The sequence below is a fragment of the Phoca vitulina genome, unplaced genomic scaffold (assembly GCF_004348235.1).
Source record: "Phoca vitulina isolate PV1807 unplaced genomic scaffold, GSC_HSeal_1.0 scaffold1, whole genome shotgun sequence".
Taxonomy (NCBI): domain Eukaryota; kingdom Metazoa; phylum Chordata; class Mammalia; order Carnivora; family Phocidae; genus Phoca; species Phoca vitulina.
The window spans coordinates 42,999,337-43,025,744 of NW_022589704.1; the positions used below are offsets into that span (position 1 = coordinate 42,999,337).

At 37.6% G+C, this 26,408-nt stretch overlaps 1 protein-coding gene across 5 annotated transcripts in view; it reads left to right on the forward strand.

Annotated features, from left to right (window-relative positions):
• The window catches only part of STAT4 (signal transducer and activator of transcription 4), a 95,709-nt gene that overhangs the window by 60,266 nt on the left and 9,035 nt on the right, over window positions 1–26,408 (forward strand). For all 5 annotated transcript variants that reach the window (XM_032405975.1, XM_032405966.1, XM_032405994.1 and 2 more), the window contains exons 5-16: window positions 1,828–1,920; window positions 2,797–2,875; window positions 6,070–6,155; window positions 7,657–7,808; window positions 9,804–9,962; window positions 10,671–10,763; window positions 13,664–13,723; window positions 14,035–14,052; window positions 14,140–14,233; window positions 16,283–16,327; window positions 23,888–23,971; window positions 25,529–25,627. In XM_032405975.1, the coding sequence (XP_032261866.1) occupies window positions 1,828–1,920; window positions 2,797–2,875; window positions 6,070–6,155; window positions 7,657–7,808; window positions 9,804–9,962; window positions 10,671–10,763; window positions 13,664–13,723; window positions 14,035–14,052; window positions 14,140–14,233; window positions 16,283–16,327; window positions 23,888–23,971; window positions 25,529–25,627 (1,062 nt within the window). The remainder of the gene's footprint in view (window positions 1–1,827; window positions 1,921–2,796; window positions 2,876–6,069; window positions 6,156–7,656; window positions 7,809–9,803; window positions 9,963–10,670; window positions 10,764–13,663; window positions 13,724–14,034; window positions 14,053–14,139; window positions 14,234–16,282; window positions 16,328–23,887; window positions 23,972–25,528; window positions 25,628–26,408) is intronic.

Genomic DNA, 26,408 nt, shown 5'->3' on the forward strand with positions numbered 1-26,408 from the left:
GGTCACACTCTGGTCCATGGTCTTACAATATCAGTTGAGGAATATAGTTAACTGCCTCCCAGCTGAATTCCTAACTACCGTTTGGACTTTGCTTCCCTCAGCATGATTATCCTCAGGGATTGATCTTTGTCAAAACCTTCTATGGCTTCCGATTTCCTACCCTCCACCAGTCCAAAACTACACACACAAAATTTTATCTTATGGAAACTCCATAAATACTTGCTTGTTGATTGTTTCAATGTACTTTGCCCTGCCGTATTTTAGATTATATTTTATCACACTATTCTCAGTGAATTCAGAGCCCCCATCAAAGACAAGTAGAGGGATCAATGAAGTCCTTGGGAATACTTTTTCAGTTAATCCTTATAAAAAGGAAAGAGTATGTAAGTAATCAATTTCCAGATGATGTCCTCCATAATTTAGTAAATCACACCACTATATGTATTTCTAAAGGTCCCAGGAAAGTATCTTTTTTTGAGCTGTTAAAAATGTTTAGACTTAGTTATTGTCGTGTTATGGTTGTTTTTGGAAAAATATGAAATTTTAACAATTTGCTCTTCTTTTTTAGATAAAGGATAATATTTTTATTTAATTTAAAATCTAAAGTATAGTGCTTCTAAAGTAAATATAGTTTGATTCAGTGCATTTTAGGTAAAAATTAAGATGCTGTTACTACTAATATATGATATTCTCACATATATTCTCAGCTATCCTTTTCTATATCCCTCTTATCTCCAGTCATTTTAGTGTGTGTGTGGGGGGGGGTGTGGGTGTGGGTGTTGTCTTCAAATGTCAGGTATCAGTCAAATTAGAAACTACAAACAGTCTGCCAGTACCACATACTACCACAAAAATTTCAAACCTTCAAACCAATATACAAATATATGGAAGCATATATATATGGAAGCATATATATATATATATATATATATATAGAGAGAGAGAGAGAGAGAGAGGGATTTTATAACTATTTTTCCAATCTGAAGAATGTGGTTTGGTTGAAAGAACACTTGATTTGTAGCCAACCACATTAGTTCTACTTGAGGTTCCACCGCTGATTTGCTTAGTCAAGTCATCAGCCTTTCTAACCGTAGCTCTTCGCCCAACTCTAAGGCAAAGGTTGCTGACATTCTAACTGGGTATCTATGTGGCTTGATATCTAAGGAACACATTCAGTGTCTTTATATCTAAGGAACACTCAATGTTAGATTATTTGAATGACCAAGAAATGGTGCATGGAAAGGTTGGTTAGCCTTTCTATTTAACTAGGCTAACATTTTTAGATATTCTTTAGTGAACTCCCTTTGTTCCAGTGTAAAAGTAAATCTCATCCTAGCAGAGTCAACATCCCTAATTCTGAATTTAAGTCCAATTTAATGTAGTTTTGCTATACTCATTTTTAAATTACATGTATTCATTTTAGAGAATTTCAAAAGCAACGTAAGTCTGTTATAGAAAATTAGGAAAAAAAGTTTAAGCCACAAAATCATCTGTAATTCCACTTACATATTGATAATGTTTTGGTGTGTGTGTTCTTCCAATCATATGTACTTGAGTTGACATGTCTATACATATACCCATATATTTATACATACATATATATAAGGAAGAGGGATCATAAATACATGGTGTTTTTATAATTTGCTCTATTTCTTAACAACTTAATGCTACTTTAAATGTCATTAAATAAAGTATGCTTTTTAATGGCTGTGTAGTATTCCATATCCTATAAATTCAAACCTCATTTCAAAGTATACTACATATACTACACTTATCATAAACTTGTTTTATTCATATCATTGAAATTTCAAGACATTCTTTTTCCAGGGACCTCTGGAGAAATCCTTACAAAGTTCTTCAGTCTCAGAAAGGCAGAGGAATGTGGAGCACAAAGTGGCTGCCATTAAAAATAGTGTGCAGGTGAGTAAGCTCATAGAAACCAAGCAAGGCTAGCTATTGCCCCCAAACATCTAACTGTGCCCAAAGTTAGTCCTTACAGAAATCACAGGGCAATTTGATAATAAAATAACTATCTCTCACATACTATGTTCATATTAGAAAAGATTTCTTGGGGGGGAAACTTTTCAGCTTCAATTTACTGGAGACTGGGCCTACCCCACCAAACTCCATGCCTCTAAACCTTCACATTGTAAATCTCTGCATTTATCTATAAAAGTGAGGATGACCACCATCACAGGATTGCTGTGAAGGACTATGTGAGATAATGTAAGAAAGGCCTTTAGCCCAGATCTTGGCACTTAATACCTATTATGAGCAGACAGACATCACCAGGTTTGGAGAAGAGCAAAGTGAAATCTCAAAACAGAAACAGGACACATGGATATTTTTCTAAGAAGTAGAGAGGGGGAAAAAATGTAGACTGAATTGCCATAAACTACAGCAGATTAGAATGGAGACTTTAAGTGAAAAGATAATTGGTACGTTAATGCAGAGTTATATGGAACTAAAAGGGAAAAGGTATCCATATTCTCCAGCAAAAAAAAAAAAGACATTAGTAGAATCATTTGGAACTAAATGAGAAATAAGAGGCAAGATGCTGAAAGATTTCCAAATGATCAGGAAGTGCAAATGGAAAAGCAGATTTAGTCTGGTTCTTCCAGTGCTATTCAACCTTCATGGGTATTGCTCTTTAGAAATGTAGGTTCTATACACTTAGTCCAGGACGTGACTGGAGGCTGGAAGCACCAAACAGCATACTTTGAAATACTGATGATGATGTTTCACTGACATGCTTAATTAAAACAACAGAGTGAGTATGTTTTCTTTTGTAAAAAGATGACAGAACAAGACACCAAATATTTAGAAGACCTGCAAGATGAATTTGACTACAGGTATAAAACAATTCAGACAATGGGTAAGTTTTTATTTTGTCTATAATTCTACTTAGGGACATAAAGACAACATGACTAGGATTTCCTCTTTATACTGACAGAATTGACAAACTGATCTACCTCCCTAAGGGAAGTGCTTTTGTTTTTGTTTTGAAGAGATAGTACAGGAGAGGAGTATTTTGCTTCCTCCTTTTCTTTCCATATAAATATATTTTTTTTACCAACCAATTCAAAATAAATTATAAAGCTCATGAGAAATCACTCCTACTTTAAGCACATATCTCCAAAAACTAAAAACATTCTCCTATAGAATCAAAACATCATTATCATGACTAAGAAAAGTAATGATAGTTGCCTCGTATGATCAGGAAATTACTAATGTCATCCCTAGGTGAGTTTTTTAATATGTTTTTTAAGATTGTAAGTAGAAACATAAGGCATCTGGCTGGCTCAGTCAGTAAAGCCCACGACTCTTGATCTCAGGTTCATGAGTTCAAGCTCCACACTGGTGTGGAGCCTGCTTTAAAAAAATTTTTTTTTAATTATAGGTAGAATGTGATTCACTGTAGGAAATTTGGAAAATAGACAAAAGCATTAAAAAATAAAAAATCACACAAAATTCCACTATGTGTAGATAAACACTGTCAAAATGTTAGTATGTCTCCTTCCAACATTTTCCCTATACGTTCAAATGCACACATATCTATTTATTTGCAACAAACTTGAGATAATCCTTTACATAGGTTTGTGTATTGCATTCTGAAGTTTTAAGTATTTTCCCATATCATAAAAATCTTCAAAAACATAATTTCAATAACTGTATAAATGTCAAAATGTAAGGACACTGCAATTGTTTGACTATATCTTTGTGATTAAACATTGAGTTTGTTTACAATTTGATGTTTTTTTAAAAAATAGGAAGAATGAGAATATTTACAGTGTCTAAAATTTACAAGTAACAGGATTGATCGTTTGAAGTGTGTTCCCATTAGTGGAAGGATCAGAGAAATTCCAATTAGATTGAGATTAACAGGATTGTTAAAAGGATTGTACCAATGTTAATTTGCTGGCTTCGATAACTGTACTATGCTGATGTAAGATATTAGAGGAAGCTGGATAAAGGGCAGATGGGACCTCTACTATTTTTGCAACTCTTTTGTAATTCTAAAATTATTTTAAAATAATTCTTAAAAACAAATTGGATAGAAATCTTTTATTTACAGAAGCATCTTTAACTATTGAAATGTTAACTTAAAATTTATCTGGAAGGAAGTATGGATGATTGTGACCAAGCGCTTCACTTTCATCTCAGATTTAAAAGTGAGGATATTAGGATAGGAATCTTGTTCGGCATAGGTGAGGAGTGATGTGTTATCCTGGCATCTTCAGGATGTATTGACTCCCAGGAAATAATATTTAAAATGTTCGTAGTTGCGGGACACATGAGTGGCTCAGTCAGTTAAGCGACCGACTCCTGATTTTAGCTCAGATCATGATCTCAGGGTCGTGGGATCAAGCCCCGCATTGGGCTCTGCACTTAGAGCGGAGTCTGCTTGTCCCTCTCCCTTCCCCTGCTCGCTCACTCTCTTAAATAAATAAATAATCTTTAAAATGTTCATAGTTGCTTATATGTACAGTTTTTCCCTTCAGAAGAAATGGCACAAACCTGGGGATTATCAGAGCTTATCAGAGGGATCATGATCCTAAAAATGTTTACAACTGCCAATTTCACCAAGCGTTCCAGTCCACTGAAAGCAGTCTCACCCAGGGTGCCTGGGTGGCTCAGTTGTTAAGCGTTTGCCTTCGGCTCGGGTCATGATCTCAGGGTCCTGGGATTGAGTGCCGCATCGGGCTCCCTGCTCCACGGGAAGCCTGCTTCTCCCTCTCCCTCTCCCACTCCTCCTGCTTGTATTTCCTCTCTCGCTGTGTCTCTCTCTGTCAAATAAATAAATAGAATCTTTAAAAAAAAAAAAAAAAAAGAAAGAAAAGGAAGCAGTCTCATCCGAAATCTCATATGTGAACCACCAATTTAAGAAGTAGGATGTAACAAAATACATTAAACAATAAAATTATTTTGGACTTAATATATGACAATTACTATAATTAGTGCTTCATGAGCATTACGAAGAATAAAAAATGCTCATTCTGTCACTAACATCAACTTTAAGTATTCATTTTGTTGGTTATAAGTGAAATGAAATGTTTTAAGTGAAATGAAAGACGCACAGGAAACAAGTTGTATCTTGCTGGTGAAGACTGAAAAGTATTAAAAAATGAAGTTTTGAGTTTATGAAAGACTATATATGAGCAAGATTTTGCTACACGTGGGATCTAGGAATTAGAAAGTTTGTGAATTAATACAACCAGGAATGATTTCCCGGATTTCAGTGCTGTTTTGTGGAGAAATTTGGCACAATGTTGTTTTGCGGTCTCTTTTTCACAATTACTCAAGTCAGACGGGCATTTCCAACCTTCACTCTGCATAAACAAGAGGGTTGGTATAAACAATCACTTGCTGTAGACCAATAAAGTTAAAGGTTCAAGTTAAAGAGTATAAATGTTTATTCCATGTCTCCCATTTAAGAGGATAAGCCATTTGGGGTTTTTTCAGTCAGAGATTTTTCTTACTTTGTAATTCTTTCCTACTTCTAGTTTTACTGTGAGGCAAGCCCATTTTGCAAAGGAAAAAAAAGGTGGGGGGGAAGCAAAGGATTTAGTCTTTATTAGTTCATGAGACTAAGTGGATAAAACTGCAACCCTTCCAGGCAGTTTTCTGTAATTCCTGGATAAAAAGTAGAGCGGGAACAGGTGGGTAAAGGGATCAGGAAGAATCAAATATGATTTAATAATGGGCACAAAGATGGCCCCTTTCCTACTTATGCCAGCTAGCTAGGGTTATTGTCAGTGTAGAGGTATCTAAAAAGGAATGCATTTCAAAAACCTTTTTAACCCTCTCCCCACCCCAAAAAGGAGAATGGTGTGAGGAATGGTCTTCTGTCAAGGTCTGTAAGATAGAGAGCTCCTCCCTGGCTTGCTTGGAGGTGATCCTTCTTGGCAAATGAACAGATAGGGACTTACTTTCAAGCTCTTCTGCAATGCCCGCATTTAGTCTCTTGTATCTTAGGACTTAAGGATGGGGACTGCATCAGACTTGGCTTTCGGGACAGAGAGCTTTGCCTTGGAGAGGACTCTAAATCTCATCTCTTTTCCTTCACAGATCAGGGGGACAAGAACAATGCCCTAATGAATCAGGAAATTTTGACTCTTCAAGAAATGCTTAACAGTCTCGACTTCAAGAGAAAGGTTAGTGAAGAACGTTAATTTGGCCTTTTGCCTATTTTTCTCCTTTTCCTATATTCTGCTCCCACTGAAAAGAATCAAGCTCTTGGATTCATTCAGTTTTATTTAAGCTGAATGAATAAACGGCAGTGTTTCTAGGAAGAGTGCCATACTGTTTGCCATGCTTCTCTTCCTAAGTTTACAAAGCTGGCCCTCTCTAGAGTTTATCTTGTTTATGCAGTACATTTACTGTAGCTACCATTAATTTCAAGGCGAACATTTTACCCAGTTTTTATTTGCCACTATTTCAGACATGACCATTTTAGTTTCTGTACTTAATATGTTGATATGGGTTCTACTACATGTGTAATTAAAATATTACTTGATGGCCGCTAAAATTTTATTAGAAAAATCAACATTCCAGTTTCCACTCTGAAAAATGACCTCATGCTAAGTAATTGAATAGATTTCAGGATAGTTCACTGATAACTGAACATATTCAATCTAACCTCCTTTCAAGGAGAGGAGAAAGCTTTTTCTGGCTCAATGAAATATTTTAAAAGAGGGGAAACATCTCTATTTCAACTTTCTATCTCTCCTTGAAAATAAATGCAATTGAAATTTGAGCAGTCACTGATAAATCAAGAGTTTATTTCTAAAAGTTCAGCTTCATTTTTTGTGCAGGAATTTGTGTGAGCACAAATAAATGTAAAATTTATTTTCACCCTACATTATAAACTTCAACAGTTAGAAATCAGATTTTAAACATGCAAATATTTAATCCAAGATAAGCTTAATGCATTTATGCATAATAGATCTATGCTATATGTTTTATGCGTGCTATCTTATTCTGCTTTAGAAATAAGATTTTAAGACAGAAGGAACCTTGGAAATAATTTGTTCCAATCACCTCATTGTATAGGTCAGAAGACCAAGTTCCAGCAAAGTTAAGTGGTTTTTCCAGATTCACGTGGCTTGTCACAAAACCAGGATAGGAATTCACACCTTCTAATCCTTAGGCCTTTGAAAGTTAAACTTCTCCACTATGCCTCCCTCAACCCAGATAAAGTCCTAAAAACACTAACACAGAAAGGCTCAAATTTTAGTCACCACATTTTAGAATAAATGCATATATTTATAAGAATATAAATTTAATTTATGTCTTTTTAAAAAGCAGAGATATGGCTGTATGACTAGAAGATTCAATATTGTCACAGGAGTTACAAATTCAATGGATTTGAATTTGTACTAGATGATATTCAATGATATTATGAGATAGTATGAGATTGTTAACTGCGATCATGCTTTTTCCTTTAATAACATTACTTAATTATAAGAATTTAATATGGGAAGTTGGAAAAGGCAGTGCTGTGATAAATAGAAGGTAGTATTTGATAAAATATTTGGTGAGAATTTTAACCAAGCCTTTATCCCCCAGGTCAGACAAATCATTTCACGGGTTGAATTATGAGTGACTTTGGTTGTATCTCACGAAAATCTTTTCAGTAGTCACCTTTGTTTTTAGGAAGCCCTCAGTAAGATGACCCAAATAGTAAATGAAACGGACTTGTTAATGAACAGCATGCTGATGGAAGAGCTGCAGGACTGGAAGAGGAGACAGCAGATCGCCTGCATCGGCGGGCCGCTCCACAATGGGCTCGACCAGCTTCAAAACTGGTAAAACGAATTGACTTTAGTTTCTAGTGAAAACCACAGGAAGTACAAAACTTCAGTTTCGCTCAGCCAGAGAAGGCAGGCTCAGACCAAAACATAAATTCATTGAGGTTATTGATGGTTTATTAGCCGCTGGGAACTCCACAGTTGAGAAAAAATAGATGCATACCATACGTATTTTTACTCTTATTCCCTTGGGGCCAAAAATAAAGCATCTGTAGAAATCTGTAGAATGCATAAGAATTGCTTAATTCTCTCCCATAATATATTAACCTTAAAAGACTCCAATGAATTTTTGAAACCAGCAATGAATACAACTTTCTGTAGGGACGTAAGAAGCACTAGCTTCAAAAGCTTGGGAAAAGATATCTCAGTTTTTAAAGGTGTATCTTAAGAAGTTGGAATTAAACACTGGTTTTGTGTTTTGTGTTTTGTGTTTTCAACAGAGTGATTTATTTTTGTATTTAAATGAAAAATCTCAAATGGCTCCTACGTACGACCTGACATCCCCAATGCATGTACATAGGCAATCATATGCAGATACTACCCTTTGTATTACAAGAACAAATGTTGATAGGGTTTTCCTCATCCATGCGACATAAAAATATTTGATTGAAAGAACACTTAGAAAAAAATAATGAAAAAGAAGGAAAACATTCAGTTGAAATCTAAAATTGCTTTCAAAGGGTACAATTCAGTTCAGTGGAAATATGTCATAACTGGGGCCATTTGCACTGAAACCTCTGCCCTGCCGGGCCTTCTTCTCCAGAACAGTAAGGAATTGGGCTCTTTCTAAAACATACTGAGTGTGCTCGCTTCGGCCCCACATATACTAAAACGTACTGAGTGTCCTTGGGGAGATGCTTCTATTCTCTAACCTCACTGTAATAATAAACAGTAAATACATAATAAAAATAAAATATAATAATAAAAATAATAAACAACAAAGGAAGCAATCAAGAACTTAGCAGATAACAGTGCTTATACCAAAATCGGCGGGGGGTGGACAGATGTTTTTATAGCACTATGTGGGGAGTAAATTTCTAAGTAGAAAGAGCTGCTGTCGGGGCCAGATGGACTTACCAAGTCTCTCCAGACATCCCACCTCTTCTCTAGTTGACAGTCCCTTGGGTGTCCGTTTCAGGCTGTCTCTTCCCTAGACTTCGGGCCCAAGTTCCCACCTTCATTTCCAAGGTGAGATCACCACATAGTGAGTCAAACTCTAAGCCCGTACCTTTCTCCAGACAGATCATTTTTGGCCAATACTTAGGATTTGTAAAAAACATATGTTTTGTGAAAAACATAAAAAATTTCATATTGTTTTTTTTTTCTTTAGTATTCTTGCACATAACATTCTTCATATCATGTATCTTTAAAGTTTTAAATTTGCTCTTTCTTTACCCATTAATGAGTACCATATCCTTAACATCTATATGTTTAACAGACTTTTAAACAAACATTAAAAGGGATTTGGTTCCTGATGTTGACAAAATTTTATAAATGATTTCTATAACTACAGGTATAAATGACAAAACATTGAAAACATTTTCCATCTGTCATGCATCTTAGAGGAAAAAAAGGATTGGGGAAATAAACATAAAGAACTGCCACTAACCTTTAATGGAATTAAGTGAATGATTTTGTTAATTGAATAATTATTTAATAATTTATTGCTTGCTAATGTGGTTAACAGTTAAAATGGTAGATTTTTTTTTAATGGAAAGGCCCCTTGCTTTTTTTTTTTTTTTTAATTTTATTTATTTATTTGACAGAGAGAGACACAGCGAGAGAGGGAACACAAGCAGGGGGAGTGGGTGAGGGAGAAGCAGGCTTCCCGCAGAGCAGGGAGCCCGATGCGGGGCTCGATCCCAGGACCCTGGGATCATGACCTGAGCCGAAGGCAGACAGACGCTTAATGACTGAGCCACCCAGGTGCCCCGGAATGGTAGATTGTTAAGTGGGAAAACTAGCTGCTGATTTTCATTTGCTGTTTGATAGCTTTACACTGTTGGCAGAAAGTCTGTTTCAACTCAGAAGGCAATTGGAGAAATTAGAGGAACAGTCTACTAAAATGACATATGAAGGAGACCCCATCCCCATGCAAAGAGCACATCTGCTAGAAAGAGTCACCTTCTTGATCTACAACCTTTTTAAGAAGTAAGTAAATTTAAATGTCTCATGGCAGCCTCAGTCCTGTGGAGTTGTAAGGACACCCTGGCTGGGGTTTTGGTGTTAAGGTGAAGGAAGGTAGGGAAGTGTTAAACAGTGAGCCTCAGGGTAAAGTGAATAAAGCTCCAGAGAGTTCCAGAAACATTTCTGCTCTTCACTATTTATTCAACACTTCTCCCAAAAGCTGACTCAGTTTTCTATGAGCCAAGCACAACATCCAGCTGAAGTTCATTTTTCACATTTTAGAAAAGGATTTCAGCAATTTCTTCTTAAGTATATATCCAAGAAATGAAGGGTAGAGGCCATGTTTATGTGTATAAGTTCATCCAAAGGGGGAAAAAAAACCACTACTATGTACCAGGATTTCTAATATCCAGTTAAAAGATGGCATGAAATTAACATTTTACTTTATGATAAAATAGTATGATAAAAATAGGCTTTTATTCTCGACTCAAGGGTAACAAGAATTATTTACTGTTATTATTTAAAGGACAATCTTTAGGCATTTTTTCCATCTCCTGGTAATTATCTATGAGCAGTCTTTAGAAAGATTTGAGCTTAACGGAGGTTTGAATGTCTTGTAAATGTAGAAAATTTGGATTTTTTAAGAGGACAGCATCCTGTTTCTCTGTGGTTTTCAGCCTGTCGATATTTTCAATGCTTTCAAATGACGTGCTTTATTTCCTTTTAATCTAGCTCATTTGTGGTTGAGCGACAGCCATGCATGCCAACCCACCCCCAGAGACCGATGGTACTTAAAACTCTTATTCAGTTCACTGTAAAGCTAAGGTAGGCAGAATGTGCTCTATCTTTTCCTCTGTTTGTGGAGCCACAGCCACTGTTTAAATAAGACCAATTTCTCTCCTAGGGCCTTTCATTCAACTCTTCTGTATTAAGTGCCTCCTGCATGCCCAGCACTGAGCTATGGTAGATACCCTCAGAAATGTTAATATGAGGGCCCTGCTTATAAAGAATAGGACAGTAAAGATGAAGACACGAGGGATATTAGCATGAAAGGATGGAATCACAGTATCGGGCATCATGGGATCAATTGCTGAAAAGATTAACTTGGGAGAAGACTAGAGAGTCTGGAGAAGTCTTGTGGTCCTTTTGAGGAAGGACCTTGAGGGAGGAGCAGAGAGGGGAGGGAAAGTGGGATTGTAGGAGAGCGAGACTACAGAAATAATGACTTCCTGGGTCTGTTTTGCAAGTAAGTGAAGCAGGGAGAGGTAGAATTGAATAGATTGGGGACAGAATATGGAAGGCTTTGAATATCTTACCCAGGAAATAACAGTGGCACATTCATCCCCTATGATTGCCGAGCAAATAGCTTATAGGATTTTCCATGAAAACTCTCAACACTGTAATTTTCAATATATCCTTACTATGTACCGGATTTAAAGACATATGGCTTTTGAATTGTTGCTTTGTCTATGCATTTGATCCTTTCCATTAGCATGAGTAACCAAAATGTATCATTTTCCCCAATGACACTTAAAATCATGAATTTGAGCTTGAGATTTCAAAGATTTTCATCATGCATCAATCTCCAAGGCCCCCGAGCTTTATATTCCTAATTAAGTTACCTCTGACCAGGACAAGAGGTGAAGATGCCACATAGTGATTTAGGGCCCCATGATAGGTTTTCTGATCCCATATCACTAGCAGAATTGTATTTTTATTTTATTTTATTCATTTCCATTTTATTGAGATGTAATTGACATACAGCATATAACATATAAACTTCTATAGTTTAAGCTGTACAGCATAATGACTTGGCTTACATAACTGCAAAATGATTACTACAAAAAGTTAACATCCTCAGAACTCCATTTTTAAAGAGGTGGCATTTTCTTCAGTGTGCATTTTAAATACTTTACATGAAATTCTTAATTGTTTCCTTTGCGTGAATTTTGCAGCAAGACTTAGGAACCAAGAACAAAAGTCAGAGACCAGGTTCTCTTTTAGAATTTCATGATTTTCAAGAGTTGTTCATTCTTCATCCCCACATCTCTATATAACCCAGAAGATAGTAACACTAAAGGGTAGAGGGGTGATGGGCATCCTACTTTTCCTTGAGGCACCCCCATAGATGATATGATAAGTCTAAGATGCTCTTTGGGACAAAAAGAGAGATGAGTAGAGATTGCTTAGCCAAGAGTTCCGAGTAGAAGAGGCCCCCAAATGGGCATCACCTTGCATGGTGTTTGAACCGATGACTGGGACATTGACCATTAGTCCCTGATTTGAGTGTTCCTGCTTTTCTCTTCCACCTGTTGGTTGGGTCCCTGTCCTTCTTCTCTGTGCCCTGATCTCCACTGTCTTGATAGATGATCATTTACTTAGTATTCAAGATTTTCCCTAAAACCCCTCCCTACCATAGCATCTCCTGTTTCAAAGGAAGGGGTGATATGGAACTCCCTTTAGTCATCAGCATCTTCCCGTGAATCAGATCCTGATCTATGATCCTTCCTACCCTATTTCACGTGACCTCCTCACCCCTCACTGCTAACAACTACACACATCACATTCTGAACCCTAAAACCAATCCGGTGCTTCATACAGAATTTATAAGGAACCTCCGTCACATTCTACCCACACTTTTGTTTGGGCTATCATCTATGATTATATTTCTCTAATGCCCATCAGTTGCTTATCACCATTCTCCATATTCCATCTACTATATTTAGCTGGACTTCTTCCTTTTACATGTAGCCATGTCCACACTTCTCCCTTCCCTACACTTCACTACACCAGCTCCCTAGTACCTAGGGCTGTACTGGGTGGAGATGAAGAGTTCAGTACATGCTGAGTGAATGAATGAGGTTTGGGATGAGTGCACGATTGGGATGAGTGAGTGAGTGATTGAATTAATATTTCTGAAACTGGACTGAACCCACAGAGAGGGTATATCAGAGGTTCCAACTTGAAGGAGTTGGGGAAAGCAAAAGAATAAAGGAGGAGCTGACACCAGAAGAAGAAATTAAAGGAATTGTTACTCTGATCTTTAATCACTTGTTTGTTTGGAGTTAGATCTTTTCTAGTTATGAACATTTTTGCTGTTACTTTCATAGTGTATTTAAAGATTGCAAATGCACTTGAATTGGAATTTTTCACATTCCATCAGAGGCCTGGTCTTTCTCAGTATTTTTAACCATAAAACAGTGATCATCAAGACATTTAGTTTTTCTAAGCTTACAATTTTTGTTATGGTATGAGAATAAAATGGGGCCATATGAATAAACTTGCAAAGAATTTTTCTTGTATTTATACATTTAACCCAAATGTGGGCTTTAGCCAAAATATATAGCTATTTTTCTGACCTAGCCAATGTATTATCTAATGCACGTCAGCTGAAAATACTTTCCAAATGTTTGTCAATACGATATTAAGTGGCTGGTGTCAACATCAGTAACATGACAAACTAAAGAAGAGTTGGACATTTTTATTTTTAATTATTTTTATTTTAATTCCAGTATAGTTAGTATATAGTGTTATATTAGTTTCAGGTGTGCAGTATAGTGATTCAACAATGAATTGGATATTTTTAAAATACAGTAACATGTAACTAGAGATAACCTGAATTTGATTTATATATATGACATAAATATATTTAAATATTTAAATATAAAAAGGCTCTTGGCACTTTTCATTTTTGCCTCTGATTCTTTATTTATGTGTCTTTCCAGACTACTAACAAAATTGCCAGAACTAAACTATCAGGTAAAGGTGAAAGCATCAATTGACAAGTAAGTTTCTAATTTCATTTTGAAACATGAAAATGTGAGACTTTTTAAAAAGAATTTTCCTCATTTTATAGAATAATTTCAAACTTTTAAATGTATTTCTCTAACATTACATATCAACGTACTTCAAATATTTGACTTTGAAGTTCAAACATTTAATAGAACTCCCAATGAAGACTTACTTTAAAAAATTTTACTATTAAGTCTTGAAATGAAAATTTATGACTATATTATACTATCCTCTAAAGTATCAAAGAAAGTTTTTACTAGATCTATAAAATAGCTCATTTTAAGGAATCTTCTTGGTTTTACAGGAACGTTTCAACTCTAAGGTAAGAAATTTATTTTAGAATTTTTTTGCTGTTCTCATAAATATATTTTATCTGAGACCATGTAAATAGCTAAGATATTCCCTCTAGCAATCGAAGATTTGTCCTTTGTGGAACTCATGTCAAAGCCATGTCCATTGAAGAATCTTCTAACGGGAGTCTCTCGGTAGAATTTCGACATTTGGTGAGTTCAATTACACAAACTTCTCCCCCTCCCCTAATCAGATACATATTCACAAATAGGCCTTATAAGTCAATGTATTTTGGGTTTGGGGGGTTTCTTGTATGAGATTAAGGGCCATATTGAGAAATAAAACATGCCGTCATTGAAGAATTAAAAATGTCAGAAAGAACACGGAACCTTAACTCAGAAGTCTGAGTTCTCAACAATGGTGATATGGTACCTAAATATAGACAGCAATTGGTCAGTATATTTTGATAATGATGACAGAGATAATTGGTCTTATAATGGATAGGCATTCCTGATTTTATTTTTTAAATCTCCCCGAGAAATGATATCCAGCAACATGTCTGGCCAAAGGTGCTTTCATTTTAGGAGTGGCTTGAGGAAGTAGGATGTTCCTGGGTATGGCAGTTGCATACAGTTTGCTTTGGCATGTCTAGAAAGCTTCTGACCCAGCCTCACCCTGTTGCTTCTTGTTTTTACCACTTCCTCTTAACCTAGAGTTCTCTTCCTGCTTTCTTTCTAATTCTTTGTATAGTTCTTAGATTCCCAAAGACTCTACCACTTTCTTGCCAGACGCAGGTTACTTATGGTTTATTAACACTTAGGAAGTACCTCACCTGAGTGTTGGGGCACCACCGAATCAACCTCAAACAGTCTTTTTAAAAGATAAAATTTAGGGGCGCCTGGGTGGCTCAGTTGGTTAAGCGACTGCCTTCGGCTCAGGTCATGATCCTGGAGTCCCTGGATCGAGTCCCGCATCCGGCTCCCTGCTCGGCAGGGAGCCTGCTTCTCCCTCTGACCCTCCCCCCCTCATGTGCTCTCTCTCTCTCATTCTCTCTGTCTCAAATAAATAAATAAAAAAAAAAAATCTTTAAAAAAAAAAAATAAAAGATAAAATTTAGGTTAATAGATATCTGCCCATACAAATTTATGCTGGTTTTTGGTTTTGATTTTGTTTTTGTTTGATCTTTAGTATTGAAGAGTAAATTTCTTTTTAACTGAATCCCTCCAGTGTGAGACTGATAAATAAATAAAGTGTAATGATGAGTCATATATTATACATCCTTATAACTAGCGCTCTTTTTGCTTACGTTCAATTTCTATCCTTAAGAAATTTTCAGTAATGGACAATGTTTGCTAATAAGTAAAGCTGTAAGAGAGGGCTTAACTTAGAGATGTCTGTCTCTCAAAAAAGTCATGTGAAAAAGAACAAGGAACATACCAAAAAGTGGTTAGGTCTTTCTTCCAGCAGGTATAATATATAAATTAACAAAACCTTACTTTTTTACAGTCCACTTCTAGTTGCAAAGCATTTTTAAATATATTATCTTTTGCATAATAACTTTAATTGCTTTTTAATACAAAATTAAATGTAGAAAATCAGAGAGGCAAAAATTTAAAAATGAAAAATCACCTGTATCTCACTACCTTGTAACACTTTTAACTACTTTGATTTTCCTTCTTTTATACATAGATGTATATGTACTTTTTAAGTGGGATCAGATTGTACACACTATATAAATTGTTGTCTGCCTTTTTTTAAATTAAGTAATCTAGATCCTGACCATTTTTGTGTCCATCTCTACTGCCATTTAGTAGCTTCCTGTGCCATAGGGCACACTATCCCATCGTCTGTTTTCCCAGGCTTCTGTGTTGGACTTGGTTTCACAGGGATTGAGAATCATCACAGCTCAGCTCAGATCCTACTTTCCAGGTACAAAGGAGTGCTGAGTAGATTTTAAGACATCCCAGCATGATTTCCTCTTTCCAAAATGTCGGCTAAAAAACATAGTCTTAATAGTATGCCAACTTGTTCACTTACCTCAGTGAAAGTTTCTAAAGTGGCATCCCATGAGATGAAACAGAGAGCTTCTTTCTGTCGAATCCAGGCAACTACCTTAGGTTTCCATGAATTAGAAGACATCTGGGTTACTGTTCTAAAAGGCAAAATTGTGGCCAAGAAAATCACTACAATAGGTATGACCAACTTGATATTTAATTGATAATGCTTCTCCATCTAAACGCTGTTATTCTTTTTTTGCAAAGCAACCAAAGGAAATGAAGTCCAGTGCTGGAGGCAAAGGAAATGAGGTACAAAATGTTTTCTATAAGATAATTTTTTAGGGAAATAACCTTATAATCTCTTGTTTTTACAAAGCTTTTAAACTGCCCTTTATAGTTTTATAGAAAGTCAAATTTGTGTTTCTCTGGTTACAAGTTAAAGCTCGATAATTGCAGACAGTGTAAGAAATTTTGTCTTAAAAAGGAAAAAACAGAAATTGCATATAATAACAGCCTCTTTTTTTAAAGATCTTCTTTATTTATTCATGAGAGACAGAGAGATAGAGAGAGGCAGGCAGAGGGAGAGGGAGAAGCAGGCTCCCCCTCACACACACCCAGCACGGAGCTCGATGCGGGGCTCGATCCCAGGACCCCGGAATCACAACCAGAGCTGAAGGCAGATGCTCAACCGACTGAGCCACCCAGATGCCATAATAACACCCTCATAAAAGAATAACTATTAACATTTTGGTTCACATCATTCTAGACCTTTATCTATGTATATATTACTTTAAAATATATATATACACATTGTTTTATAACCTGCTTTCTTCCCCACATAACCATGTCAGGTGGACAGCTTTCCATGACCTTGATGCTCTTGGAGAACACTGAAAGTGGTTGCGCTGTATTGCATTTTACAGGTGTCCATAATGTCTTTAGTCAGCCCTCCGCTATTACAAGACACCTGAAAATCACTCATTTTCTACAGAGAAGAGGCAAGTCTCAAACTTCATGACATATGATGTGAAAATCACACGGGAAAAACAGTCCTATTAATTTATGGTATCAATTACCTTGCCCTTACATGTAAGGTTTGCATTCCACTGGATGAACTGATTAACAGCACACACTGATGTGATCCAAGTGTTTGCATTTGAGTCAGTAAATGATAGAGCAGTCAAATCCTGGATTGCAGGTGGCCTTGGGGATCACCTGTTTAGCTGGCCTAGATGCTAGGGCGTATGCCTATGCCTTACATATTTGGAATTAGAAAACCTGGGTTTGAGTCCATTCTGACAGTGACTGAAAATGTGATCCTTCGCAGATGGAGAAATACTGCATATTTTTCCTCTAACAGATCAGGGTAGTAACGCCCAACGCTCTCCACTTGGAGATGTTATATGTGCAAGATCACCTACATAATGCTGTTGTAAAGCAGTGAGACTTATTTCTGGCGTGGCTGGTATGGGTTCAGTCTCCTAGCTTTAGAGTCACAGCTTCTAAGAGAAATTGCTTTGAATTATTTGGAAGGAAAAAGCACCTTATAAATCCAGCATTCAACTGCAATCAGGCTAGCCCTCCCCATAAAACCACAGAGATTGACCACAGCAGGTTTAATGCTCCACATTTTCCCTTCCAAGAATTCTTCATTCCCTTAATTGTGTCTTAAAGAGCATTTGCCCACCATCACAGCCCCAGGGAAGATGAGCTAAGCCTTCCTCCCAGGGTAGGACCTTGGCGTAGGACAGAGCGGCAAACGGAAGCAGAGCTTTTGAGTTTAACGAGATTCTGGTAAGCCAGATAAGTAGGAGTTATTGTTCCCACCTCAGAGAAATCCATAAAGATTTTCCAAACTTCCTAATTGAAACATTAGCACATTATAAATAAAAAGTCATTTCATGCATCTCACTGGAATTTTGGCCAGAGTTGCAAACATTTCATGCAGCGTCACATCCCTGAGCAGTATTTGCTAAGTCTGGATAGACTAAATACAATGCTTCTGAACGTTTCTTAAGTAAAACAGATCAACGGGAATAAATCTAAATAGCTCAACTCTCCAATACATTGTCATCTTTATAAATGTAAAATCAAAGTCTTGGGTTTCCCTAGAGAAGAAATCTACGTAAAATCATCTTCTACTATATAATAACCAAGCACTGTCTTATTAACACTGTCTACGTGTATTACTTTGAATGTATTTCCTCTTATTTCCTGATTAATAACAAAATGGTGCAGTCATGTCAGAATGATTTTATTCTTCCTTTTTTTCCCCAAGTTTGCTAGCTCAGTTTTATTTTAAGCTATTCCTTGAGCTCCCCCTGTTGATAGAATTGTAATATGACACCTAGGTACATTTAAAACACACCAGACCGAAAAGTTGGTTCACGTGCTACAGGAACTACTGAAAAGTCACAAAACATATGAAGTGGGCTCAGAAAGACGAGCAAAGGAATCAGGGGTTTGGCCAGGCAGTAGGAACGATCAAACAAAATCAGGAAAAAGCTTGGGGAAGATCTAGCAATAAAGCGGAGTTCATAAAGTCATAGGGTCAGAGATGGTAGTAACCAAAGTGTCAGGAAAACAGGAGGCTAGGAGGGATGCCTGGGTGGCTTAGTCGTTAAACATCTGCCTTCCGCTCAGGTCATGATCCCAGGGTCCTGGGATCGAGTCCCGCATCGGGCTCCTTGCTCAACAGGAAGCCTGCTTCTCCCTCTGCCTGCCCTCCCCCTACTTGTGCTCACTCTCTCTCTCTCTCTCTGACAAATAAATAAATAAAATCTTTAAAAAAACAAAACAAAACCAGAAGGCTCGGATATGATACCTCATTCTCAGATTTCAAATAGTAGTTGTTGCTTATCTGTGAGCATCCACGGCAGGAGTTCACAGCCTGATAAGAACGTATTTAACAAATCCTCCTGTGGCATTTACTGGGCCCTGAGAGCTTCAATGACCTTGATTTATATAATTCTTGTGACAATGCTATGAAGTAGTTACTATTAGTGTACTTATTTTAGGTAGGGAAACTGAGGCACAGAGTGGTCAGGCCAAGATTCAAACCATGGTAGTCTGGCTCCCCTGTCCATGCTCTTGGCCACTACGCCATGCTGTGTCTGGGATCATAAAACCTGCACTGGGAGAAGCGGCGCTGACCTCCTCCTGCCCGTCACCTCAGCGCACTCCCTCCATTTGTTGGGATTCCTAGAAGGGAGGTCTTTGCGACCGTGCGAGTAGCATCTCATCCTTTCCCCTGTACTCCGGCTGCTGTTCTTACTGTTCTCATTTTGCCCGCCCACTCAGAGATCCCATAGCTATCTCGCACCAGAAGCCTTATAAAGTTTAGAAGAAATTTAAAATAATGCTTTCTCAGGAAATTTTGTTGACCTCTCCCTTACTCCTCCACGCATCAGTTGGGGATTGGAAATAGCACCATGCTGGGGGCTGCCTCTTACAGGCAGCTGACCTTGTGCAAGCCACTTACCCTCACTAACTTCCAATTTCCTTATCTGTGAAATGGGGATCAGGTTGACCTGCACTCACAGGATTGTTAATAGGACCAAATGAGATGGTATGTGGTGCGGTTCTTCCTGATCTGCCCTCCAGAGCTGCCCCTTTATAAAGAGTACCTATTTACATGGGTGGAGAAATATCTGTAAAGATGGTACCTGACTTAGGACAAACCGCTGCTCCTTCTCCTTCTCTACCCACCTGCCAAAGTGCTGGGCTGGGGCTGGTCCCTCTCAAGGGCCCCTGAGCACATCCTTCTCTGGCTCCAGGTCCCTGAGACCTCAAAACACCATACATGTATGCCCTTTTTATAGGATCACATGTCCTGGGTTCCTACTATCACCCCACCTGCCCCCCCATCTGATACACACACACACACACACACACACACACACACACATTGGGCCCCTCCCGTCTGCTTTTGTGGTTGTCAGAACTTACTAAATGATTGAGAACAAACCAAGATAGCATGAATGATAGTTCCCTAGGGGCGCCATTCTAAACCTCCCTAGCACCCCATGGCTGTTTGACTCATATTATCCACAAAGAGGTGGTCGGTCAAGATGTGCAGAGGTTCCTGGCTGTAGGACTGGATGAAGGGAGGAAGTTGCATTAGACCCATACTGTCCCAGAACAACCAAAGAGGTGCCTTGGGAGCCATCTCTGGATTTGGGAGGGGGGGCGTTGGTGAGAGGTGGAGCTCTGGGTCCCCCACCCCTGTTTCAGTCAAGATGGCTCTATTTTATATATTTTACAGATTGGAACCCAGATGGTGAATTTCTTTTCAAGAATTTGTTTCAAGGTTAAAAAACATTTGAAAACCATTGGATTTAGACAGTTTCTAAAGCTTTTTTGACTAAGGTTCTGTAATCTGCAAAAGTGCAACATAGAGCATGGTCTTTACTTTTTTGTAAAAAAAAAAAAGGGATTTAATTCTAATGATTTGCTTTGCAATTTTGCAAACCACCCCCCCCGCCCCCCCTCGGGAAATCAGTCAACACGCTGTCACAAAACCAAGATTAGCCACTGCTGCCTGCTTCTCCCGCCTTCGATCTTTCCTTGCAGAAGCCACCGCGAAGCCACAGTCCCTTCCCCTAGCAAACGGCCAGACTGGGGAGGCATCCGGTGGCCCCCGTAAAACAGACATTCCCAGGAAGCAGGCTTTCCCAGATGTCCTTCTCTGGCAAAAAGCTGGCTAGAGAGTCATTGTGGAAATGTGGTCACTGTTTGAACGGGCAAGCTAGTATCGCAGCCGCTCGAGTTTGCTCTTGGTCAGTGGGCTTTAACTGATAAATGACAGTTCTCGCCACAGACCGAGGTGTTGAGTAATTTTGTTTATGTGGTGGAAAGTCATGAAGCACAAAGAAGCTGTTAGTAAAGCCTGGGCGATTTGAGTTTCATTGAACAAAATAGCCAAACAGATGTTCTTTCAAGGGTCACTGTTCTCAAACACAGATACACTACTCACGGGCCAACTAGCCCAGGCATTTTTACAGAAAGTTTATTTCCTTCTGAACAATTCAAGTAGTAGCAACACTTTCCAAAAGAGACGTCAATACAAGAATAACACTAAAAATGTCGACTTTTTATGGGACACCCTCCATGCAGTCCCCGCCATAAACTGGGCTGAGAATAGTTGTTATTCTCCATTTATTTCCTATGATTCTGTGATTAAGGTCTATGTCTCATGTGATTGTACCATTATTTTCCCCTTTATCATTGTTTCCCAGCATCTAAGCCAGATCCCAGCATCTAACCTAGCACATGATAGGTATTCAACAAATATTCATTAAGTGAATGGATTATTGTTAATTATTTTCTATTCCACATAGTCCTCCCCGTGCTACATTATCATAGATTACGGCTTGTTAAGAGATGAGCAAGGAGGGGCGCCTGGGTGGCTCAGTAGCTTAAGCAACCGGCTCTTGACTTCAGCTCAGGTCATGATCTCGGGGTCCTGGGATCCAGCCCTGCTCAGGGCTCCGTGCTCAGTGGCAAGTCTGCTTGTTCCTCTCCCTCTGCTCCTCCCCCACGCTTGCGCACTCTCTCTCTCTCTTTCTCAAATAAATAAATAAAATCTTTTTTAAAAAAAAGAGGTGAGGAAGGAATTTAGATGAAAATTAGCCTTATCCCAGTCATATCTCCTCAACAGAGGTTTCTTTTGAAGTCAAAAGCCATAACTATTTGTTAACATATTCTAGATTTCTAGGGTGTATTATTAGGCATTGAGCAGAGGAAAGAAAAAGAATATGGTGACATCTATACCTACCTTTCATAAGGTTGTGTATCTTTTTTCCAGGAGCCTGGTCAAGTAGTTCTGCCAGTTTTCCAGTTTCTTAGCAGATTATCCAATGTGTGCTTTTCTTTACAAGTACGACGAAGTCAATCCGTCTACATTATTCAGTGCCATATAATAAAAATATCATAAATATGAATATTTTAAATCCATAATCATTTCAGATGATGGCTTTTAAACACAGCCATTAATGGTGCATCTTATCTATGATGTTTTGCCCCGTCGACAAAGAATGGATCCTGGGAATGGGAAATTAAATAGTGTCCCTGGCTGGGACTACACTGATAAAGTAATAAAGACCATGACCGATGGCCATGTGAGCTTTGAAAGTTAATAATGCTTCCTTTTGTCAGAGCTGCTTTTCTCCAGGCATGTGTATTATATGTCAGCTTCCTTGCTGGATCTCATTCTAAATGTGCCTCACAACTGCATCAGGGGTTTTAAGTAATCATTAGATATTAGTTTGAGGGGCGCCTGGGGGGTTCAGTTGGTTAAGTGTCCAACTTCGACTTAGGTCATGATCTTAGGGTCCTGGGATTGAGCCCCACGTTGGGCTCCGCACTCAGTGGGGAGTCTGCTTGAAGATTCTCTCCCTCTGCCCCTTCCCTGCTCTCTCTCTCAAATAAATAAATAAATAAATAATCTTAAAAATAAAAAAGAAATTAGTTTGAATCACTGAGGAAACTTCTCACCATCCACATACTAGTATTTCTTGATTTTTAAAAAAGTTTATACATTTAACTCCTGAATTTTTTTTTTTTAAAGATTTTATTTATTTGACACAGAGAGAGGGAGAGCACAAGCAGGGGGAGCAGCAGAAGGAGAGGGAGAAGCAGGCTTCCTGCCGAGCAGGGAGCCCGATGCGGGGCTCGATCCCAGGACCCTGGGATCATGACCTGAGCCGAAGGCAGACACTTAATGACGGAGCCACCCAGGCACCCCCTGAATTCTTTTTATAAGAGATTAAACTGTGGCTCTTTTATACCAGTTCTCTATACATATAAATTTCTCCCATCTTCACAGTATCATTACAGAACATATTTTGGTTTAGTCAGTATATTCAGTGTTAACATTAGTATGAATATATGAAAATTATTAACAGCTGAACCATATATCATAGTATAATTGTATTTCCATTCTTGTATTACTTCCAATTTACCCTGGATTTATAAGTTGCCTTAATTTCATTTTATTTGATCAGTTTATTTTATGTACTTATCACTAATGTAGCCCAAAACTTTTCTTCAAAACTTGAAAATTTCTTCTTTCTTTTTAATAAGATTTTTTTAAGAGATTTATTTATTCATTTATTTGAGAGAGAGAGAGAGAGAGAGAGTGCACGGCAAAGACAGGAACAGAGGGAGAGGGACAAGCAGACTCTGCTGAGCATGGAGCCTGATGTGGGGCTTGAACTCACAACTCCAAGATCATGACCTGAGCAGAAACTAAGAGTCAGGCGCTTAACTGACTGTGCCACCCAGGCGCCCTGAAACTTGAAAACATCTTGCAATATGGTCAAACAGGTCAATCTGAGTTTTTTGTTTTTTTTTCTTTTTTCTTGGCAACATCCCCCTAGGAACTCTCCATCTCTTTCTCTAATTTGGACTGATTGCCCTCTGATTCTGTTGCACAATTTTTTTTTTTGGTTCTTAAAAAAACTTCCTTTCACTTTTTAAACAAATTCATTATGACACTGACTTGTTTCTGTTATATCTATACACATATGCATTGCTTTTATTAATAGTTTGTAAGCCAGAAGGACTAATTTTTTTAAAATTAAAAATAAAGAATTATTTGTCTGCATTAAACTGATGAAAATATGCTGGAATTTTAAAAAAGTCAAAAATTACATTGTTAGGGAGACTTAAAATCATTCTGTTTGTGGAAATAAGATTTCTCACTCTGTATATACGCTAAATAACTTTTTTTAAATAATAAGAGGGAAAGTTCCATAATAGGGAATGTTTGGGGCATTTACTTTAAGACTTTATTAATTTTTATAGAAGCAGGCCTAATAGGTAGTAGGAGTGCATTCGTAAGATAACAATTGATTTCTTTCTTCCTAGGGCTGTCACATGGTAACTGAAGAGCTTCATTCTATAACCTTTGAAACACAGATCTGCCTCTATGGCCTGACCATAGATTTGGAGGTAGGCGTCAATCAACTATTTACTAATAATATACTCAGTCATTGGCTGGCATTTATAGATGAAAGCTGAGTCTTTTCTAGGTTTTAGTACATTCCCTATTTTTTATTTTTGTTTAGAGTTTTGTTTAGAAGATTTAGTTTAGAAAACCATTATGTCAGATAGTTACTAATTAGTCAACATTCTATTATTAGAATGTATACTATTCTGGTTAAATATAAATGATAAGATCTCATGGGCAAAAAAAAAAAGATCTCATGGGCATTATCAATTGGATATCTATTGAATAATTGCTTGCCCAGATTGCATGTTTGTTGGTTCATTTTCTGAGATCTTCTGAGTCACGAATAGTTAGTGGAAAGCCTAAAGAGAAATAAGTATCCTTAAACCATGTCACATAACGATATATTTTCAAAAATTTAACTTGTACATAAAATCCCTCAGAAGGAAAGCTTTTCTAATGTAATGAGTAAAGACAAATGATAGGAACATTAACGATACATTGTTTTGATTCTCTTATAACAGTCACTATTGTACTCAAAGAAGGAATAGAGCAATCTTGAGGATTAAATTGAACATGAGTGACTATGAGCTCCTTGAAGGCAGGGCATCATGACTTTGTCACTCCATTACCAGTGACTCAGTGCCTGGCCCATAATAGATGCTCAACATAGGTTAAATAAATGAATGAATGGGTGCATGAAGGAACAAACACAGTTTTACACACCCCGAATATGATCTTATTTGTGGGATGTATTGTTTTAGAGTTCTGCTTTTCCTTTTTTATCTTAATAAGTGTAAATATGTAAAAATTTTCCATAAATGCCTTCCTCGTCTCTTTTTCCTATACCTCTGTTTCCATGAGCTATTAAGCTGGGTATTTCACTGTCTGTAGAAATCTAACCACTGTTATTGAGAAGGGACTAATGTAAGTTGATTGGTTTTGCACACTAGTCTGTGAAAGCCTGTTTATTCCATGAGGTTGAGAATGACAGTACGAATATTGCTAAGCTGAGTTCCACAGCAGACCAGGCAGCTCTGTTTCTCATAAAGCTTTGTACTCCAACATTGCTTACCTCTCCATCTTCTGCAGTGAAAATGCCCATGTCTAGTACTGACATTAATTAGATGTCAGATCATAAATTGAATATATTGATCCATTTCAAGATAAATTTAAAATTAAATTCTTTATAGTAACTTAGTAAGAGAACAGTGGCAAAATCAATGCAAGCTCTAATTTGTTGCATTTTGGGCTATATATGATGTAAGTATCAGTATTTGTATAATGTCAAGGGAAGATACTGGAGAAGCTAACTGACCAAGCACTCTGAAAGGGTTCCTGTTTTTATGGCTTCTTTCATCCCTATACCTTGATTCATAGATGCTCAGAAAGTTCCCTTTCCTTCACAAGTCATTTTAGTAACCAGGGCAGTGTCAACACCAGGATTAAAGGAGTAGAGCTGGCTTGAGATAGCCCTGTAGGGGACAGGATCAAGTATCAAATCAGTGCAAGGTGCAACTACCTGTAATAACTGTGCTTTTTTTTCTCTTTTAAACCAGACCAGCTCATTACCTGTGGTGATGATTTCCAATGTCAGTCAGTTACCTAATGCTTGGGCATCCATCATTTGGTACAATGTGTCAACCAATGATTCCCAGGTAGGGTCTCTATTCCTATTTCTCCTCCTTTAATTCTATTTGATTTGTTTTATTGTCAAAACACCCATCTGCATCAAAAGATATATGTATGAATTTTGACTATATATTCGTATATCTATATATATGAAATTTGGCATGTCTTTGTGGGTTGTTTTCTTCCAGAACTCCAATATATTTAGTTGCATGAATCCTCTCTCATGTTATATTTAAAATGATATGTTTTGATGTACTTGGACGCTGGGAGAGTTCTGGCTAGCAAAACTGACGGACAGGTATTTGTTACTTCTGAGGGTCTGATCAGCTCCCAACTATGTGGATCACAGAGAGTTCTAGGCCCATCCTGTGGCTCTGTTAATTGGGCTGTGGGGAAACTTCTTGGTCTAGAATTTAACGTCTAACTGCTGTGTTTACCTCCGCAACTACTTCTGGTCACACCTCCACACAGACTTTTCTACAAAGGTAGAAAATTCGTTTCCAAATAAGTGACCTAGAATATCAACCAATCTTGCCTAACTGCCCTCTGACTCTACAAATTTTCCAGTTGATTATAGATTTAATCCATTCTAGGCTCAAGTTGGGTTTTAATGCCATCTGCTGGTTATTTGAAACATTGATCAAAAATTGGCCTCAAGTTACAAAGCTAGCAGAAAACAGATGCTCTTCTTAAAAGACAACCACGGAAGGGAGTGGCAAAAAAGATGAGTCAGCCCTTCGCCTTGTTCCCTCTTACAAAATCTCATTGTGTTGTCCTGGAAACCACCGAGGTCTAGAAAAAATAGGT